The sequence below is a fragment of the Podarcis gaigeae genome (genome assembly GCF_964106915.1).
Source record: "Podarcis gaigeae genome assembly, chromosome: 8".
Classification (NCBI taxonomy): domain Eukaryota; kingdom Metazoa; phylum Chordata; class Lepidosauria; order Squamata; family Lacertidae; genus Podarcis; species Podarcis gaigeae.
In genome coordinates, this window is record NC_139684.1 from 82,814,263 (window position 1) to 82,836,220 (window position 21,958).

Genomic DNA, 21,958 nt, shown 5'->3' on the forward strand with positions numbered 1-21,958 from the left:
CAGTCAGCCCGGTCCCAGGTTGCGGGAGCAACGTCGATGAAGAGCTGTTTCGGCCAGCATCCAGTCCTGTTCTTCCAGTGCTCCTGTCCCCGCCCGGCTTCCTGCTTCGGACCTCGCCCCGCTCCTTGTGGACTGATTCCAGGCTAGTGACCCAGGACCGGACTTTGAATATGCCAACGGTAACCTTTCTCCCGGGATCAGCACAAGGAGTCATCATGCCGGCCGTTGTGGAAACTCTGATATATAGCATGTGGGGCACACAAGTTTGCTGTTATTGCCCCAAGTGGGACAGGGACACTGCACGCGCTCAGAAGCATGCCTTCAACGTGATCCAAAGCTCACGCTTCCTTCAAATTTAAGCCCTGAATGGAGCTCTTATATTCTTAATTGTATCAGTGCTCGTTCCAAGGCCTCCCAGACATTTAGGTCCTGTGGATCATTATCCACCTCCTTCACCCCACCGCTCAGAAGCGATGCAAGTCACGGCTTGGCAAGCGGGGCATTATGAGACTGATGTTCTCAAGTGATAAAGGATCCTCAGCGCCCATGTTTTTCAAGAGGAATCTTGCAAGAATAACAGCTTTATAAGAAAGGGGCAAAACTTACAGTTGAGCTGATGATGAAAGGGCATGTCTGAGATTTAATTTCCTCTATCCCTGCATCCCTGTGGGTGCCATAGATAGCACTGGGAGGGCAGAAGGCCAGGAACAACAAGAATCAGTTGCAGAAGGAGAGGCGTCCTGTCTAGGGAAGGAGTTTTGCCACTGTTGTGTGACTACTAGTGGGCCAAAAAATGCCTGGCCTGTTTAAACAAGGCATAATTGAGATGAATTTTCTTCTTGCGGAGAAAATTTCCTTGTCCCCGGAGCTAGGGCAGAGCCGGTAATTATGAAGTTATGGTGTAATTATCGTGAGAATGTGTGCAATTAGGCAAGCACAGGCCTTTCTGGAGTTTCTGACATTCACGCCTCGACAGAATGATCTGGCAAGGCTGACCATGGGCTGGGGAGATGTCCCAAAGACACCTCTTCTCCTTCTCCTCTTCCTCTCTCTGCTTGAATGAATGCTTCAGATTTCAGGGCTCTTCCAACAAAGCCCTATAGGTGCTCAGCAGGTGAATCAGGAGAGAAGAAGATCCAGCCAGTACCAAAGCCTGGAGTCTCCTTGAGCTAAATGTGAAAAAAAATCCCATCCAGGCATCCTTTATTTTGGGCCTTCATGATGACATGTTCATGATGGTGTTCCGTATGTCATATGCAGTCTCACTTTCAATCCTCTTTGCACCTGCAAAAGTTTCCGAGTATGTGCTCTGCGACTTCCTCCCGAAACTTTCTATACTATAAATCAGGCTTCCTCAACCTCGGTCCTCCAGATGTTTTGAGACTACAGTTCCCATCATCCCTGACCACTGGTCCTGCTAGCTAGGGATCATGGGAGTTGTAAGCCAGAAACATCTGGAGGGCCAAGGTTGAGGAAGCCTTCTATAAATATTCCTGGGGTTTTCTTGGTCTTGCCAGTGTGGTGCAGTGGTTAAGAGCAGTAGTCTTGTAATCTGGTGAACCGGGTTCGTGTCTCCGCTCCTCCACATGAAGCTGCTGGGTGACCTTGGGCTAGTCACACTTCTCTGAAGTCTCTCAGCCCCTCTCACCTCACAGAGTGTTTGTTGTGGGGGAGGAAGGGAAAGGAGAATGTTAGCTGCTTTGAGACTCCTTCATGTAGTGATAAAGCGGGATATCAAATCCTCCTCCTCCTCCTCCTCCTCTTCTTCTTCTTCTTCTTGTTTTGTTGTAGCGCAAGAGTGCACCTCTGGATAGCAATAATGCAGTAACACTAGTGAAGCATTGAAGAACAACTAATGATGTGTGGACGGTCCAGCATAGACACCCCCAAACTTGGCCCTCCAGATGTTTGGGGACTACAACTCCCATGATCCCTAGCTAACAGGACCAGTGGTCAGGGATGATGGGAATTGTAGTCCCAAAAATCATCTGGAGGGCTGAGTTTGGGGATGCCTGGTCCAGCATAATGACATGTTGCATAATGCACCCACCAAAAAATTCACCAATCTGGAGGGAACCAAAACCTTATTTTCTTAACAGAAGACCATTCCTGCTCAGTCAGGCCACTGGCCCAAGTAGTCCACTGTTCTCAGTGTGGCCAACCAGATGCCTGGATTTAGAACAAGAGACCTCTTTGCAAGATCAGAAGCTGCCATGCTGGGGAACTCCTTCTGGAGAGAATAACGAAGGCACTTGTAAGCCTCTTAACGTGTCGCTTAATGAGGTATGAGGTTGCCAGTTCAACCTTCCAATTTCTCATTTACAGGCTGGGGTTCACAAGGTCCAGGGTCTTCTGTGAGTGACCCTGGATTTGGCCAAGCCTGGAGGACAGAAAAGGTTGTCGTGCAAAAGCTACGTGCGTGGAATACATCCACCTGGCAAGGGCTCTGCAGCTTTTAATTAACAAGCAACGGATGTTTCTCGTTAATAACAAATCAGAAGGCTGACCTGTCCGTGTTCTGCGAGGCCGTTTTCAGAAAGTGCACCCAGCACACCCCACCGTTCTGTGATAATTTTTCGCAGGACTAAGCGGAGGAGACTTGCTGACTGAAGACATAGTTCATCCATACTGCTGAGAGAGCAGGAATCCCAGAATCAAACGGCGTTTTCTTCTGCAGGAAAATGGGGCAGAGTGGAAAAGGGAGATGGAATAACGCTACCAGAAAAGCTTCTCACTCCTCTTCACTTGGGAGGTGCCCACAGGAAGAAGAAGAGGAGTTTGGATTTGATATCCCGCTTTCTCACTACCCTAAGGAGTTTCAAAGTGGGACAGCCGTGGCGCTGTGGGTTAAACCACAGAGCCTAGGACTTGCCGATCAGAAGGTCGGCAGTTCGAATCCCCGCAACGGGGTGAGCTCCCGTCACTTGGTCCCAGCTCCTGCCAACCTAGCAGTTCGAAAGCACGTCAAAGTGCAAGTAGATAAATAGGTACTGCTCTGGCAGGAAGGTAAACGGCATTTCCGTGCGCTGCTCTGAAGCGGCTTAGTCATGCTGGCCACATGACCCGGAAGCTGTCTACGGACAAACGCCAGCTCCCTCAGCTAATAAAGCAAGATGAGCACCACAACCCGAGAGTCGGTCACGACTGGACCTAATGGTCAGGGGTCCCTTTACCTTTACCTTTAAGGAGTCTCAAAGCGGCTAACAATCTCCTTTCCCTTCCTTCCCCACAACAAACACTCTGTGAGGTGAGTGGGGCTGAGAGACTTCAGAGAAGCGTGACTGGCCCAAAGTCACCCAGCAGCTGCATGTGGAGGAGCGGGGAAGCGAACCCGGTTCACCAGATTACGAGTCCACCGCTCTTAACCACTACACCACACTGGCTCTCAAGGGGGCTGCCTCTTGGGCTTCCACTGCCTTAGATGGCTGCCTTAGGTAGCCCGGCCATGACTGTAGTCCCAACACATCTGGAGGGTACCACATTGGCTAACCCTGACTTGAGGCATATCCAGATCAAATTATTTCATTTGAATGCTAGTTTAATGTAATGTGGTGAAGGCGCTAAAAAGAGACACTAATGCTTCCTCCTTGAAATATGGTTCCCAGGGCTTCCTAGGGAGAGGAATGCTTATTAATTCAGTTTAGATGTATACTTTAGACATGTTGTAACCCAGGATCTGTAATATTCATGACGCTGCTACTGTCCCTCTCTTCTGCCAGCTGCTCATCGCTCCTCTAAACAGTTGCTTCTCAGTCTCCCAAATTGCTTATGTTTTTCTCCAGAACTCACAGGTGTGTTCCTTTCCGATGGCCTCAACAATTCAAAATGGGATTTTTTTTAGAAGAATGCAGAACTGAAAGCTGTCATTGGAGGGTTCAGCCTGGGTTGGCAGAAGAGAGGTTATTGCAGCTCATGGTGTGTATTTTCCAGTACCTCTTGCTGAGTTCACAAGTAAACTCCTCTTCGGAAGGATATAGATAACCAAGAAGTCAGGGTCTAAGATTACCAGCTATATAAAGGAGGTGGTTGCGTAATATGTGGAAGGGAAATGAGTCCTAGCCGAAGCACATGGCTTCAATATGATTTAACCTGTGCAAGATGTATATAGGGAATTAGAATTATTCTTATTTTTTAGTTTTACTATATACAGTGGTACCTCGGGTTACAGACGCTTCAGGTTACATACGCTTCAGGTTACAGACTCCGCTAACCCAGAAATAGTGCTTCAGGTTAAGAACTTTGCTTCAGGGTGAGAACAGAAATCATGCTCTGGCGGCACGGCAGCAACAGGAGACCCCATTAGCTAAAGTGGTGCTTCAGGTTAAGAACAGTTTCAGGTTAAGAACGGACCTCCGGAACGAATTAAGTACAGTACTTAACCCGAGGTACCACTGTATATGCCAAGTATATATGCAAATAATTTTTCAGAAAGGGAGCAGGTAGAAAATAGATTATACAATGTTTAGCACAGTACTTATTGACAAACTCATCCATATGATTCAATCTTGTTTTGCTTCAACAATAGGAGCCTCTAACAGTCCATAAGTGTTTGTGGTTTCCGCCCCCAATGAGAATTTATAATGAGAAATTTCATTAGCGTCACCATGATGCTAGATGGCAGCCTATCAAAAAGTTTCAGCCCATTTTGGTTCCTGATTGGCTAGAACTCCACTGACAGTTAGGTTCCACCTCCTACACTATACATCTCCTACAGAACTACAATTCCCAGAGTGAAACCCAGGATTCTTTTTTGGGGGGAGCCACAACTGTTTAAAGTGGCATGATGGGGCCTTCATGTGCTTTTGTGCATCTCCTATAAATTTAATATCAGTGGGCTTTGCACTTTGTGGGATGGTACATGCCCCATAAACAAGAGCCAACTTTTCTGAGCTTGTGTGCAGATACGCAAACCAGAGACACTCTTATGGGTACCACACAAACATACATATCTAAGCACATATAGTGGTACCTCGGGTTACATATGCTTCAGGTTACATACGCTTCAGGTTACAGACTCCACTAACCCAGAAATAGTACCTCGGGTTAAGAACTTTGCTTCAGGGTGAGAACAGAAATCGTGCTCTGGCGGTGCGGCGGCAGCGGGAGGCCCCATTAGTTAAAGTGGTGCTTCAGGTTAAGAACAGTTTCAGGTTAAGAACGGACCTCCAGAATGAATTAAGTTCTTAACCCGAGGTACCACTGTACTATTCTCTGGGCTCCAACAGAATGCTTCTTTCTTTCTTTCTTTTTTAATGAATATTTATTGGCATTTTTCAAAAACATATAAAACAAAAACAAAATTAAACAAAAATTAACAAAAATACAAAAATCCAGAACAATTAAAAACACATAAAGTTTCAATTACTTATTTTCTTTTACCTTATTTCTCAGACCTCCTCACACCTCCCCTTCTAGTATTCCAATTTACGTTATCAGGACAGCAAATCCTTAACATATTTCTCCACTTTAGCTTAATAATTTATTCTAACATGATATTATTTTACTTTTCTTCTTTCTTCCGTTTCCTCAATGTTATCTTTGCAGACCTTATTTTTAGTAAATTTAAAAACCACTTTTGGCTTATCCAAATTTACACATCAATACTTATATCTCATTAATTAATCTTAAATCTTTTTCCTAAAGTCGACCAAAAGTTCCCTTCCACAATTTTCCCAATTTCCATGCAAATAGCCAAACAAAAAATAAAAACAAAACAAATGCTTCTTTCAAGCTTAACTCACCAGGAAAGTCCGCTCAGGGCTCCCGTGGGCACCATCATGGCGGTCTCCGAACTGGATGTTCCTATTACCCTTAATTATACCCCAACTCCACCTGAGGCAGCCTCACCTTGCCTGGATCATTGCCATGATTGATTAAGGACATGACACTTAGAATCATAGAGTTTGGAGGGACCCCAAGGATCATCCAGTCCAGGGGTCAACAAACTTACTGCGCCTCGGACCGGTGTCTCCAGCGCCAATCGCGCAGCGGACCAGTGGGCAGGGATGTGTGCGCCCATACGCATGTGCACACACTATTTCCAGCGTACTTCCGGGTCGGAGGAGGCCCATGCACATGCATACACACAAGCTATTTCTGGTGCTCCTCCGACCCAGATGTGTACCGGAAATAACGCTTGTGCATGCACACCATGCTTGCACATGCGCACAAGCTACTCCAGTGCTCCTCTGACCCAGAAGTGGGCAGCCGCACAGTGTAGCACCGGTAAGAGCGGGCGGTGGCAGCAGGCGTTGCTGCAGGCCGGATAAACGAGTCCCTCGGGCCTCCTCCGGCCCACAGGCCTTAGTTTGGGGACCCCTGATCCAGTCCAACCCTCTGAAATGCAGCTGTCCCATTTGGCGATCGAACCTGCAACTTTGGCATTATCACCCCAATTTACCCAGGCTGGCTTGGAAGACAGGCCTCTGCCTCCGAAAGCTTACAATCCAAATTTAACCAAAAGGCAGGGAGAGAGACGCAAAGGGTAACACAGGGAAAATATGAACCCGTGCAGTTTCACGCCCGTCGTTTCTGCAGAAACCGAGGAAGAAGGGCTGAATGAAAATGTTGCAATGTAGGAGGAGAACAGCAAGCATAGCCTGGAGCATTGAAGTTGGGCTCTTGCATTGCAACAGAGGCGCTGCCATAGGGCTTCTCTTTCCTTTGCTGTCTTGGAGCCAGGTGAAGCAAGATGTTCTGGGCCATCCTGTGGGAGGAGGCCGGACAGCAGCTCCTGCCCACGTCAGCGCTGACCTTCCAGAAAACTCAATGGGGGAAGTTTGAGAAGGGAGAACGTATTTGTAGTCAATAAACTCTTTGCTGCTTCGCCCATTTTGTTCAGATTGCATTTTAAAGAGCGGGATTAAAGGTTTTAGGACCTGCTTTTCACAGGGTATCCAGCTGCTTTGGGACTACAATTCCCATCATTCCTGACCGCTGGCATTGATGGCTATTCCACAGCTTCGCTCTGCCCTGAGGATCCTACCCAGGGTGACCTCATCCGCATGGCCTTTCTCCTACGTCAGACTGTCTGGCTCTTCTCTAACTTCTGCAGGGTTTGGTGCAGCTTGCATGGCCAGCAGGCAGGAACGATGGGAGTTGTAGTTCACAAAATCTGTGGGTGGGCTAGTATCGCCACCAGACAAAGTTTCAATAATTCCCGGTGAGCTGCTTTTCCAACTCGCTTGTTGGACTCTCTGCATACCGGAGAGGCTGGAAAATCAGTATACAAAATCCTTGCTATGATATTGTTTTTATTTATTACATTTATATCCCATCCGCAATGCTTACTGTTAAGTTGTGGTTGAACATATCAGACAACACAGTGATTCTTCAAACAGCTGTTTATTCATAGGCCAGAACAGAACTGCTATATAAGCAGCCAGCCTGCTTATATAGAGCTCCAACTACAACGCAACAGTAACCACTTTCTGTAACTATCCAATCACTGAATGTCACTTTCAACCTCTTATTTGCATATGTGGACCTGAGTGAAAACTATCTACAGTATCCTCCTGCTGGCCCAGGGTGAGAACTTCAGTACATAACAGTTACTAGCCATGACTGCTATGCAATACGCCCCTGAATACAAATTGCTGGGAACTACAAGTGAGGAAGTGTTAGTGTTGCACTCAGGTCCTGCTTACGGGTTTTGCACATGCATCTGGTTGGCTGTTGTGGGCTCAGGATGCTGGACTAGGCAGGTTTTTGGCCTGATCCAACATGGCTGCCCTTATGCTAAGTGTGCAACTGATAAACCTGTCCTTGGAGGAGAGAGCTTCCCTCACCCTTTGAATAATATGTTTATAGAAATGTTGTTGTTCACATTAATGACTTTCTGGTATGCGGGGTGGGTAGGCCAGGTAGTTAACTTAGTTAGCCTAAGTTAATTAACTGAGAGCTCCGGGGAGGGGCCTCCTTTTTTTGAGCGGTCTAACCGCCGGCTGAGGCAACATCCCTTCGCTCTGAGGTAAAAAGAAGCTCAAAAGGCCTGTTGGGCGGGAAACCTCGTCAGAGGCTCATTGGGCCGCCCATCCCCACAATCCCCGCCCATTTTCCCCCTCTCCTGAAGAACATGACGTCAAAGTGACCCCGCCCCCTTTCCCCCCCTCGTAGGGAACACTTTACATCGATCGCGCCCCGCCCTTCATGACGTACAAACCCCTTCAGCCAACCCGGTGCCGAATTCCAGGAGCCACCGCCCACGTCCCCGCCCAGAAGGGGCGTGTCCTCCTCCCGAAAAGAGAAGAGCCGCATGGCCACTCCCCCGGCACTTCCCGCGTGGCGGAGAGCGGAGCTGGGTCCGTTCAGCGGGGGATCAGGGCGGCCACGTGGAAATCGGAGCCGGCAGTGGTTTAAAGGAACTTCCCTGGGGAGGAGACTGAAGCAGCAGCAGCAGCAGCACGAGGAATCCACTGGATCCTGCTTGACCCACCTGATCTGGCCGAGGGAACCCCCCACCTGGTTCCGCGTGGCGCTTATTCCATTGTGCGCCAAATCGCATCCTGGTTTTGGGAGGTTTACGCGTGGGAACTTGGCCGCAGCTGCATCTTCTTCCTTTATTTGGTGCATTTTTTACCAGATCTCTTTCCATTTCCGCCCTCCCTTCTTATTTTTGGTGTGCTTTTAATTGCTCCGCGATGGCGGCGGACAAATTCCCCGTCGCCTCCAATGGGAGCATCGGGACTCCGGCGCACGTCGGAGTGGAGGTCCCGGAGGGCGGCGGCAAGAGCAGCCTGGGCGCGTCCCGCCTGCGGGGCTGCCTGCGGGCCAACCTGCTGGTGCTGCTGACGGTGGCCGGGGTGGTGGCGGGCGTTGTGGTGGGGCTCGGGGTGCGGCAGCTGCCGGGCGGCGGGCTGAGCCGCGTGGACATCCTACTCTTCTCCTTCCCGGGGGAGCTGCTGCTGCGCTTGCTGAAGATGATCATCTTGCCCCTGGTGGTCTGCAGCCTGGTGGCGGGCGCTGCCAGCCTGGACCCGGCTGCCTTGGGGCGCTTGGGCGGCTGGGCGATGCTCTTCTTCCTGCTCACCACCCTGCTGGCATCCTCCATCGGCGTCGCCCTGGCCTTTATCATCAAGCCCGGAGAGGGGGCGTCGGCCCCCAAGCTTTTCGGCGACGAGGCGGCCGTGCCGGAGCCCAAGCAAGTGGTCGACTCCTTCCTCGACCTCATCAGGTGAGCGGGGAAGGGGAATTCGGCTTTCTGCAGGCGTCGCATGCTCAGAGGCACTCTTGGAATCGTAGAGGTGGAAGGGATCCCCTGCAAAACAGGAGCCCTGCACACAACCGCCCCTGCCTGGGCTCGATCCGTCAACCTTCTGGTTAACAGCCAGATGTACAGCTTGTTGCTGTTTTTTTGTTTTTTTCAAAGTACAGTGGTACCTCGGGTTACATACGTTTCAGGTCACATACGCTTCAGGTTACAGACTCCGCTAACCTAGAAATCGTGCTTCAGGTTAAGAACTTTGCTTCAGGATAAGAACAGAAATCGGGCTCTGGCGGTGTGGCGGCACAGGAGGCCCCATTAGCTAAAGCGGTGCTTCAGGTTAAGAACAGTTTCAGGTTAAGTACAGACCTCCGGAACGAAGTAAGTACTTAACCCGAGGTACCACTGTATAGCTTGCACTGCATTTTATACTTTGTACAATTGCAGATTTCAGCAAACCAAAGAAGTCATGTAACTGGAAAGGAGCAATTAATTTGAAAGGGAATATCACCTGTACATCTATGGCCAGAAGGCAGCGATGTAAAACCCAGTGCGAGGAACGGGATATCGCTTCCCCATAGGCACTCCTGTTTGTCCAGTGTTAGTGCTGTTGCCCACCCTCCAGGAGGAACTCCATCAAGGCTGAACCCTGGGGTTAAAGCCACACGTGGCAGGAGCAGTTAACTGCATCTTAATGTGGCGGTTCATTTCTGCCACCTAGGCGGATCCTCCTGAGAAAGCCATGCCCCATGGGTAGTGTATTCTGAAAGCGGATAGTCGTGGTTGCTTTGCAGGCTGACCAGCGTGTGAATACCAAATGTTTTTTTTATGCATTTGCATGTTAATCACTAGCCATAAAATATTGACCATATAGTAGCTCGTGCACTTAGCCATCAAACCTTACAGTGGGTAGCTAGTTATACAATTTGTAATTTGGGTGCGTTCAGGGCACTGTCTCTTTATTGCTTAAAATGCACAAATTCTTGCTCAGATAAAGACTGGGGGGAGAGAAGAGCCAACCCCCTTGAGGCTCATATATGAGGTGTGCTGGAGGGGGCGGGAAGCTTCTGTGACCCTTAGATCCCTGCCTAAAGCAATAGGTGCTTCCTTTGCAGGGCAGGCGGTTAAAAAAAAAGCGGGTACTATGTTCCAACTATTCCCTTGGCCAAAATATGCATTACTTTAGTGGAAACAGAAGGAGCATGTGTTCATGCGTCTCCTCCCTCTTGTTTGTGGGACATGGCCAGTGAATGCTTCTTTTTTAAAAAAAAACACACCCTGGGATGGTGTGTCATGCGAGGACAAACATTGCCTCTCTCTCTTCTCGCATTTTCTTGGATCTGTTTATTCCACCCTCCGTGTCACGCATGCTTTTATGAGCTGGAATATAATCCGGTGTAAGAGGATCGCATTTCTCACAACCAACGGGAAAGCCCTCCCCTCCCGCCTCCAGAGAACCAGTGAAAAGGGCCGAAATGTCTCAATCCGGGCTAAAATGCACCCTTTCAGAAAGGCTATGGGTCACAGGGTGTAGAGCCCTCTCCCCCCTCCTTCCACCGATGGGGGTACAGAATGTTCTAAGATGGTCATCCTGTTCCGTCATGGCTTTTTTCCCGCTCCCTTCCTGGCAGTTTTTGAAATAATGTCATCCTTCCTGACGAAAATGGAAATTTCGGAGGGGTGCAGGCGTGGGAGGCCTGGAATGTGCTGGGATTAGGGTGGCGTCTGCATCTTCTTGCTGAATCCAGGGTGGTTGTGGTGGGCCAGCCGGCCTTCTCTGGGCGGTGTGAAAAGTGTGAAAAACACATTGGCAGGGCAGAGAGGGCTGTGGCAAGGAACAGCTGCTTCCGTTGCAGAGGGATGTGGAGACCTTGCACCAGGTTTCTCTTCCCCTCATGCCCTCCAGATGTTTTCATCAACAACTCCCTTTGAGGCCCCAACCAGCACAGTGAGTTGTAGTCCAAAACATCTGGAGCAGCACCAGTTTAAGAGATGGCTGGTACACGGTTTTATTGGGTGGCAGAAAACATCTAATTATACACAATTGGCTGGCAGCACCACTTGGAAAAGGAACTTGAAGGTATCGAATCGCCATTTCTGATTACGGTCCACTTCAGCAAAACTGGATGGCAGTCTTAGTAGTCTTCAACAGATGCAGGCCTTGTATTTGTGGACCCCATTCTTATTCTTTTAGCATACGGTGCTCCTGTTAGAAAGAAACTTGGATATATAAGCTAGGTGCCTTAGACCAAGGTTACAGTCACCAATATGGAATGTCTAGCTGTCATTTTTGGGCGGCTCTTGAGTCTTATTTTTCCAAGGAAAGCCAGGCTGCGGTTGATTCTCAGTTAAACATCTGGCTAGTTCAGAGGACAACCTTGAGTTGGGTTAAGACCTTCGAGAACTTAAAAGAAGAAAAGTCACTTGATCCCGGGATAGTCTACGTATATATTGGCCTATTCCTGATCTCTTCTTCTTAATAGTGACTGCTCCTGCTACCCAGGCATCTTCCCTTGGTCGCAAGTACAGTGGTACCTTGGGTTAAGAACTTAATTCGTTCTGGAGGTCCGTTCTTAACCTGAAACTGTTCTTAACCCGAGGTACCACTTTAGCTAATGGGGCCTCCTTCTGCCGCCACGCTGCTGCCGTGCAATTTCTGTTCTCATCCTGAAGCAAAGTTCTTAAACCGAGGTACTATTTCTGGGTTAGCGGTGTCTGTAACTTGAAGTACCACTGTAGTTGAAAGCCATATTCAAAATGCGCTTGGTTTAAAAGTCCTACGTCTGCACCACTGCTGCTCATCTGCAGATCAAGAGAGCTGGTGGACTGAAGATGTCACCACCCAGACCATGCCAGCTTTGTACTGAGTACTTTGCAGGGTTAGTCCAAAGATCCATTGACTGGTTAAATGCCTCCTAGGAGTAATAGCAATCACCCAAAAGCCTTTCCCTCTTGAGCTCAACCTGCTGAAACAGTGCTATCTTTGACTGTGTCTCCCCTGGGGAGGTGATTCTGCTCCACATTGCCGTGGCTGCAGGTCGCCTTTTATTGAAAATGCTTCGCCCCTCCCTGCTGCCCAATGCTATTTGTGCTGCTGGTTGCTGTGGCAACCATGCAACGCTCATTTCCGCAGGTTTAATGATAGCTGTGCAAAGATAATACGGGGCTGTAATCTAATCTACAGGTCCTCTAGACAGATTTCCTCTTGTGGGAACCTGACAGGCAGAGGGGTGAGCATCTACTGGGATGCTTGCCGACATTAACACTCACCTGGCAGATTGGAACCTGGCAGGTAGCTGTGGCGTGGTCCAAGGCCTCTGCCAACTGTGCTGGCTTTCTGTTGCAGAGGGATTTAGCAACAACAAAAAACCCCATAGATAAGTAAATGTGCAATTGCTTGCCTGCAGTCTCTTCCACCACCTCATTCTGGTCATACACAGGCCAGGTTAGAATTGTTTCGAGGATGCACGGTTCCTCAATGGAATAGAACAGTCTTTCACAAAAGGTCCCAAGTTCAGTCTTTGTATCGCTGGTTAAAAATAGAATTGAGCATCAGGTGATGAAGATGTTTTCTGCCTGAGATCCTGAAGAGCTGCAGTATTGGTGTGTTTGTGTCACCATCCCAGATAGAAAATTACGAGAACCACCACCTTTTTCTTTATCTGACCTGGATCTTAGAAGCACTGGAACATCCTGTCCACGCATAAAACAGATTTATTTTTTATCTCATATTCTTTATTGAAAGATAAAAGAATACATAATGACATGCAGACAGGGTAAGATAAGACACAAAAAGGAAGAAAGGAAGAAAAGAAACAGTAGAAAACAGAACAGCAACAAATGTATAAATTACAAGAAAATGTTATTGTAGTTACTCAGACCATAACCTAATACAGTATTTATATAACAGATTTTTTTGGCTACAGAGTACTTGAGAACTTGCGTAGAAACCCCTGCTCCCAGCCCAGCCTACCAGCTGGAACTGACAACCCATGTGATGCATGCACAATAGATGGCCCAATGTTTTGTGATCATGTGGGTTGTTCTCTTCCAGTTTTCCTTGCACTGATGCAACCTCTGGGCACCTGCCACAGCAAAGCACTTGCCCGGGCGCTGTGCCCCGAGACACAAAGTTCCAAGGAGCTGGGGGAAAGCTAAGATATAGCTAGAACCAGTTCCCCCACTTCCTCTGCCCAGACACATGCTCCCAGTGCAGGATCTGTTGCAAGACCTTTTTTCCGCATAGCTTGGAGCTGTGGGTGCCACGTAGAGATAATTTCTACCCTCTTTTAGATGGGAATCTTTAATTTCAGGGCTGGCTGGGTTTTAACATTCCCCCACCCCGGGTGGGGGTATAGAAGCCTTTTTATATACCTACCCATTACCAAATTTGGTATTCTGGTAACCCTTGCCCCCTACTTTCTTCCACCTCCCCCCCCAAAAAAAACCCCCTCTCTGTGTTGCAAACTAGACTGTTGCAGGAGAATGTGGATTGGTTGAATTGCCTCCAGGATAATGGGATTTCAGCTCATTTCCCACAACCATTGGCCCTTTGGGCAGGGGCAGATGGGAGCTGGAATCCAAAACATCTGAAAGGCACAAAAAGCGTTAGCAGGGCGATCTATAGCATCGAGCTATTGCCTCTGCAAGCAGTGTCTTAGTGCCGAAGAGAGAAAATCTAATAAAATTGTACCGTGGCTACCAGTTAACCTTGGTTGCAGCTCTTTAGGGTCTCAAACACAGAAGCATTTCACAGCTCCCACATACAATCAGTGTTAGAAATTAGGCAGACGTGTTTTGCGACTGGCGAGGGTCCCATTGCGAGGTCTGGACGCCCGACTGGGGAAAACCAACCATCACATGGAGAAGGATCTGAAATATTTCCTTCAAAGCTTGACTTTGTTTTGTTCTGGATTGTTTGGCTTGACGTTTCAATGTGCTGTAAGTCTCTTCGGGATCTGTTCTTTACAGTATAAAGCAGCATAGAAACGGAGCTAAGAATAAGAATAAATTCCATTGCCTTTTAAAAACGAAGGATGCCCAGACGTTTGGTTGTGGTGACTGTAACCTAGGTTTAAGGTGCCGTTTGGTGATTGGATTATATATCTGAGTTTCTAACATTGCATATGATACATGTTAACTCTGCCTTTGCCAACTTGGTGCCCTCTGGCTATTACAAGTCCCATCAATTGGAGTCCAGCAACATTTGGAGGGCACCAGGTTGATGATGGCTGGGTGGGAGCTCAACTGCACTCTTTACTGTGTGTGGTTCTCTCCCCGCTAAAAAAAATTGCACTACGTAATCTATTTCTGATAATCTAGCAAGCACAAACCTTGGGGGGGGGGGAGTTCCTCTCTTTTTATCAGTTTGCCTGGCATTGCACACAAGTGGGGTAGCTTCCTATCCCCGCCTAGATGGAGTTTCTCTACCTTTGCTTAACTTTGCCGCGTCAAAGATGTGACCCATGTCCAGCTTTTTCAATTTGGACCATTTCCAGTTGAAGGAGAGACGATCTCATAAAGACAGTTGCCTTGCCTCCTTGCAAATAAGCTATTGACTTCGCCTTGCCTTAAGACCAGAGAGGTCATGCAGTTTCAATTGTTATATTGGCCACAATCCGTATGGTGCGTCCACCCTCCGAAACAGCTGCTTGCATCACCCTGGTGATAAGCCCAGAAAAACAGTTTTGTTCAGAATTTTGCCAAAATTCTGTATGGGGGAAGCTCTGCTCCCCTTTTTTGTTTTTGTTTTGTAATACTTTTTAAAATTGAGTTCCCCTCAACATTTTCACATCAAATAGTTTCGTAAATTGACTCCCCGCTCCCACTTCAGCAGTGTTCTTACTCAAGTTGTTGGAATGAAGTAATGTGGTTTTAGCAGAAATGATATAAAGGATTAGGTTAAAATTGATTTTTTAATTGGTGAAAGACGAGAATTACAGTATATTAAGATAAATTATTAGGATAAAAACAAAGCTGGAAAAGATTTGCTGAAACATCTAATTGAACTAGAATACAAAAAAGGGAGGTGTGAGGAGGTCAAGGAAATAAGCAAAGGAAAGAAAGTTATGTAAAGGTTTGATCTGTTGTTTTTTTAATTATTTGTATTTTTTCCGTCTTTTTCTTTTTCTTTTTTTTTTTGTTTCTCATTTTTTCTCTTTGTAATCTTTAAAATTTGAATAAATACTATTTAAAAAAAAGCAGTGTTCTTACTCAAACCTTTTCTACGGCACTATATCTTCATTACACAAAGTTTCTCTATTACAGTTTTGTCATTCTGCTTCCGTTGCTTCTATCTCCTACCCTGACCGTGATTTCGTTTGACTATAGTATTTTTTTTTAATAGTCCAAGAAAGGCCTCCATTCTTCTGCGAAATGTTCATCATTTTGATCTCTTTAATTTCCCCGTCAGCTTTGCCATTTCTGCGTAGTCCCTGCTGTTTCTGAGCTCGAACACTGCAGCTCTTTCAAAATAATTTGGCGCCATCAGATTTGGAAACTTGTCCTGTAAGAGCTTCCAGAAGAGGAGCCCCGATGCAGTCATACTTCGGTTTTCGAACACCGCAGTTCTCAAACGTTTTGGCTTCCAAACGCCGCAAACCCGGAAGTGACTGTTCCAGTTTGCAAACTATTTTGGGAAGCCGAACGTCTGACACAACTTCTGCAGCTTCCGATTGGTTGCAGGAGCTTCCTGCAGTGAATCAGAAGCCGCACTTTGGTTTCCGAACATTTTGGAAGTCGAATGGACTTCCGGAACAGATTCCGTTCGACTTCCAAGGTATGGCTGTAGTCCGTTGCATCAGAAGCGGCGGAGTTAAGAGATGCATGGAGTTAAATTTCTGCAAATAAAGTTACTTTGGCCTTGGGTTCACTTTTGATCTAAGCTGGCGATAAAGCAGAATAATAGAATTGTCACTTGTGCTTTTGATAAGCTTGAGCTCCAGGAGAGCTAAACCCCTCGCTATACGAGGCAGAGATGGGAGGGAGAGCTTTATTAATGCTGACATTGAGCTTGAGCCGGGTTAGCCCTCTGCCTCTGCCACTCTGGGGGAACAAAGAGGGTGTCTTTCAGGTTGACCTCAATCTGGGGCTCCCCGTTTGTGGGTGGAGCCGTATCGACTGATTACTGCTGTGGGTGGAAATCCAGTTTTCTGCTGTGACCTACCAGTGGAAATCCAGTTTTCTGCTTTGACCTTCCAGAACCTGGGGTAATGCTGAGCAACTCTGAATCGAGCCATTGTGGACGGATGGAGCAAGCTGGCAGTGGTTACGTAAAGGCTCTGGCTGTAGAGAAACGGGATCTTTCCGGGGGCAGAGAAGACCGCTCAGCGAAAGGGGTGGGTTTCTCCAGGCATTTCTGGGAGCAGGAATGCTTTTGGGAGATCCTAACACAGCCTAGTGCCCTCTGGTGCAGCTGGCTGAGAACGATGGGAGTTGTACCCCAAAATTTTTTGCAGAGCAACAAGTTGATGAAGACTGTGATAGAACTCTTTTCCCCCCATGTCTCTGGAAGGGTCATGATTTTGGGGGGGGGGGGTTTGCATACAATAAAGACAGTGGACGCTCAGGTTGCGAACGTGAACCCGCAGCGTCGCTTCTGTGCACGCGCGGGTTGTGCTTCTGCGCATGCGCAAAGTGTGATTTAGCGCTTCTGCACATGCGTGACCGCCGAAATCCGGAAGTAACCCGTTCCGGTACTTCCAGTTTTTGCCGGTTTGTAACCCGAAAAAACACAACCTGAAGCACCTGTAACCCAAGGTATGACTGTATCAGAAAATGGAATGCACACACGGTTTAAGAGTTGCTGAGTCACCACACAACAAAAGTTGCTGAGTCACGCTCAAAGGAAGGCCCTTTAAGAAGATAAGTTTTCGGTTGCTGCCTAAAGGCAAGAATGCTTGGGGCTTGCTTAATTTCAGCCGGGAGCTGATTCCAGAGAACTGGAACTGCATTTCTCCCGGAAAACTGTACTGTTACACCCAAATTTGGCGAACCACGCTGTGCTTTCACCTCCAAGTCAGAACCATGGCATTGGTTCATCTTGCTTATGCTTACTGGCAGCTTTCCCCCTCTCCATCCTTACATGGAAATAGCAGAGACCGACCTTGGGACCTTTTTGCATTTAATTTCTCTGCTCTCCCACTGAGCTCTGGGACTTCCCTAAAGAGACATGTCCCACTGCTTCTCTTGCACAACAGCCTTGAACTTGCAACCTTCAGTGGCTCTGAGCAGCCGGCCAGCCTCCAGCTGGCGAATTGTGCCTCCGTTTTCTATTTGGGAGGCAAGCAGCAAACTCTTCCCAAAGCACGAAATTGGATTAAGTGTATTTGGGGATACAGGGAGCAGCAGGCAAGTCTGAGGCTGGGTGCTGGTGCTCAAGCCATGATTGCAGCTGTTGCATTTGAATTTCACTAGACTTTTGAAAACCCCATTGGCCAAGTCCTTTTCTTGCTGAGTTTACTAAAGGTAAAGGGACGCCTGACCATTAGGTCCAGTCATGGCCGACTCTGGGGTTGTGGCGCTCATCTCGCTTTACTGGCCGAGGGAGCCGGCGCACAGCTTCCGGGTCATGTGGCCAGCATGACTAAGCCGCTTCTGGCGAACCAGAGCAGCGCACGAAAACGCCGTTTACCTTCCCGCCGGAGTGGTACCTATTTATCTACTTGCACTTTGACGTGCTTTCGAACTGCTAGGTTGGCAGGAGCAGGGACCGAGCAACGGGAGCTCACCCCGTTGCAGGGATTTGCCACCCGTGTCTCTTGCTGAATTTATGCACCTCCTAATCCTCATTCAGTAGAGCATGAGGCTGTCAATCTCAGGGTTGTGGGTTTGAGCCCCCCGTTGGGCAAAACATTCCTGCATTGCAAGGGGGTTGGTCTAGATGATCGTTTGTGGTCCCTTCCAACTCTGCAATTCTTTGTTTATCTTATCCATAACAGCCATAGCGGCCCATTCACAAAAACAGTCAGGAGATAGCCATGTGGTCATTGGAGGATAGGCTATTCCACTTCTTAGAATTGTGAGATTCGGCTGGCCTTCTGCGAACACGATAATAAATCTAGCGTCCTTTGCCTACTGTGTTTTGTTTTTTTAGACAAACAGCAAATGGTTCTTGAATACCATGAGAATTCAAGAAAGGTCCATTTCCCTCTCGTTGTTCACAATGTGTCATCACCCTTCATTTTTCTCCACCCCCCCCCCAAAAAAAATTGGTTTCCCAGCCCATCAGGCTCTTTTGAAAACAGATAGGCAGAGAACACATTGCTGAACTTCATCAACCCTGGGAATAAACCTCTCTGCTTATTTCCATGCAGACAGTACACTACCACGAGATCCTTGCGGTGGCGATGATTTTTACACGCAGTCAGAAGCGCCTGTAGTTTATGAATCGCATGGAATCTTGAGTCATGAAAGCTGACATTTAAACATCTGCCATTAGAGGGAAGGTGCTTTGAAACGAGGTGGGAGAGAGGAGCTAATTCTGAGAGCTTTGTGCAGGGGGTATTTTGCGCAGGGTCTTCCAGCAATTTGGCTGCTCATAATGGAACTTGGGCACTGTCGCGATAGAAAGGAGAGACAGTTTGCAACGATGCTTTTTGTAGTGGGTGCGGTTATTTCTGTACACCGTCTGTTTCTTTGACTCGGTTCATTCTGAAAAGGGGGTGGGACAAGGATGGTTTTGTCCTCCTAAATCTGATGCAACATGCGCCGGGTGTTGAGTTTCCTTGCTGATGTCCTGTGGTTGGGTTTTTTGTGTGTTTCCCCCCCTAAAAAAAAAAGCTAAAGAACAGTTCATTTAGGCTAAAAAGATGACTTATTTCTGGGCTGAGAGCAAAAGGAAAATTCCAAATTCCTGAGAATTAGGGGTGGGTGGAAATCCTCAAGAGCCACAGGTGGCATTCAGCCAAGTCTTACTATGTATTGAAATGAATGGGCCTAACTTAGTCATGCTCATGAATTTAAATGCGTCTACTCTGAGTAAAACTTAGTTGAACACACACCCTATTTTTTAGATCGGGGGTCCAAAATCCTGGGAGCCCCAGGCTGGCATACAGCGGTACCTCAGGTTAAGTACTTAATTCATTCCGGAGGTCCGTTCTTAACCTGAAACTGTTCTTAACCTGAAGCACCACTTTAGCTAATGCGGCCTCCTGCTGCTGCCGCGCCGTCGCACGATTTCTGTTCTCATCCTGGAGCACTATTTCTGGGTTAGTGGAGTGTGTAACCTGAAGCGTATGTAACCCGAGGTAACACTGTATATAAGAAGCTTACATGTGCACTGCAGAATGCATTCGGACCTCGGAAGTCAAACACCTTGCCAGTCGAATGTTTTGGCTCCTGAACGTCGCAAACCCGGAAGTGATCGCTCTGGTTTGCAAATGTTCTTTGGAACCTGAAGGTCCTGAACGTTTTGGAAGCCGAACGGACTTCCAGAACGGATTCCGTTCAGCTTCCGAGGTATCACTGTACCCTGTGCACAGAAGAATACCTGGTGAAGCTTAGAACCCCCCCCCCCCGAAAAATAAAAAAGGCAAAAGCCTTACACTGCCCCTCCTGGTGCAGAAGGAGACGGGAACCCTCAAACATTTAGGATAAAAACCACCTCCCGGTTACAGGAAAATGAACAGGGGTGGTTGGGAACAGAGGCCTTGACAGACATTGGGGGGGGGTGCTATCTTGTGGGCTGCATGGACCCCAGTTTTACAGTATGGCTATGACATTTATTCATGCATTGAAAGGGGTTGGAGTAGATGATCCTTGGGACCCCTTGGGGTCTGTGGAAAGCGTAATGCTGGGGGGTCAACAAAAGAGGTTTAAAGACTGTCTCAAGGCAAATCTAAAACAATGTAGTACTGTATAAACACTGACAACTGGGAAACACTGGCCTGCGGGCGCTCCAGTTGGAGAACAGCCTTGACCAAAGGTGTCATGGACTTTGAAGACACTCGAACTCAGAACGCAGGGGAGAAATGTGCTAAGAGGAAGGCACGCTTGGCAAATCCACACCATGATTAACTCTTGCCCAGGAACCCATGTCCCCACTGTGGGAGGACGTGTGGGTCCAGAATTGGCCTCCACAGCCACTTACGGACTCATTGTTAAAACCGTGTTTATGGAAGACAATCTTACTTGGCTACGGGTGATTGCCAAAGAAGATGATTCTCTGATCTAAACCAGCAGTTCTTAAATGAGTCTTATACTGAGGACTGCTTCTCTCTTGCTTGGTGTCTTTGGGTTCCCGAGCTTTCTAAAATGATAGTCATTATACGGGAGGGTATGTGGAAGGTTTTGGAATTCAAACCTTTCTGCTGTTTGTCCTTTGTGGCCACAGTCTAACAAAGATGTACTTGTTCTGGGCTGTAGCAATTTTGGAGAGCATGTGCCAGGAGTTTCTTCAGAGAAGCTGCCTCAGACGTTGCTGGCTTTATTTATTTTTTATATACATTTTTATTGTGTTTTTTTTACATATCATTTCCAACAATCATATAACGTTACTTCTTATCTTATACAATGTTTTAGACTTCCGTCAACACCTCTGATGATTTTCTGTTCTTTATCACTTATTCTGCATTTCTTTATTTCTCTGTTAATCTTAATTATCATTAACTAATAATTCTCCTCATAGTCTTTCTTGCAATATTTCAAATAGTCCTCCTTACAAAACCTACTTGCGTAATCTGTTCATTACAATTGCTTTTCAAATATTTCGTATATTTACTCCAGTCTTCTAAGAATCTCTGGTCCCACAGGTTTCGAATCCTTCCTGTTAATTTATCCAGTTCTGCATAGCCCATCAATTTCATCCGCCATCTGAAAGATGTTGCTGGCTTTATGCAGGCATAACCACGGTCAAATGCAAACTCCTTTAAATTGTGATTCTCCATGTCGGTTGATCACCAGCCTTTGGCCACGGTTCAGGCATACGGCTTAACCATAGTTAAAACAAGAGGAACCGTGTCTGTTTTGCTAGTGATTGAGACCATCCAAATTTGGATGGGCGAGCTGGAATGCCTGAGATCCCAGAATGTGGAATGGGTGATATTCAATGGGATATAAAAACTACAGAAAGGGGGTGGAACAGGTGGCGCTACTTTAAATCGTCGTTCTCCAACCTGGTGCCCTCCAAACGTTTTGAACTGCCATTCCCAGCAGTCCTAGTCAGCAAGGCCAATAGTCCAGGATGATGGGGTTTGTAGCTTAAAACATCTGGGAGGCATGTGGAAAGGTTAATGGAGGCATTGGGAGCAATAATTTGAAAGACTTAGGCAGGAGCAAGTACAGTTAGTTTTGTCCTCTTCCCTAAAGCTGTAAGGGTGATAACTGAGGAGGAGAAAGATGCTCAGGAGATTGCTGGAAGAGGAAATGGGAGACTTCATCCCAGGGTAAATAGCTGCTCAGTTATAATAACACACAACATTTCAGATACGATTGTGCCTTTCGGAAAGAGATAAGAGGAGACTCGACCCTTCATTCAATAATGAGCACTGTGCAGGGCAGGGCCATAACCTGCTTTTCTCAAACCTGATATACCTGCAAGTAGAAAATAGCCTGGTTGGTGCAGAGCAGTCGCCTTGGGTTCCCGAAGAAAGAATTTCTCATAAATGGAGGCATGAGATAAAAGGGAGCGACGAGTCGGGAAGGTCAAATTCCATTAGGCGGTGGCTCAGATTCACTGTAAGAGAGGTTCAGATGAAATCTCCATGTGGGTTGTATCCAGCTGTGTTAGACGTACATACATATATCAGTGTTCGAAAT

The 21,958-nt window shown here is 47.4% G+C and overlaps 2 protein-coding genes across 2 annotated transcripts in view; one reads left to right on the forward strand and one right to left on the reverse strand.

Annotated features, from left to right (window-relative positions):
- Window positions 1-21,958, reverse strand: part of FKRP (fukutin related protein) — a 117,436-nt gene that overhangs the window by 43,204 nt on the left and 52,274 nt on the right. The gene's annotated exons all lie outside the window — the stretch shown is intronic.
- The window catches only part of SLC1A5 (solute carrier family 1 member 5), a 45,703-nt gene continuing 31,961 nt past the window's right edge, over window positions 8,217-21,958 (forward strand). The window contains exon 1 of the mRNA XM_083753950.1: window positions 8,217-9,172. Within this exon, the coding sequence (XP_083610076.1) occupies window positions 8,640-9,172 (533 nt within the window). The 5' untranslated portion in view covers window positions 8,217-8,639. The remainder of the gene's footprint in view (window positions 9,173-21,958) is intronic.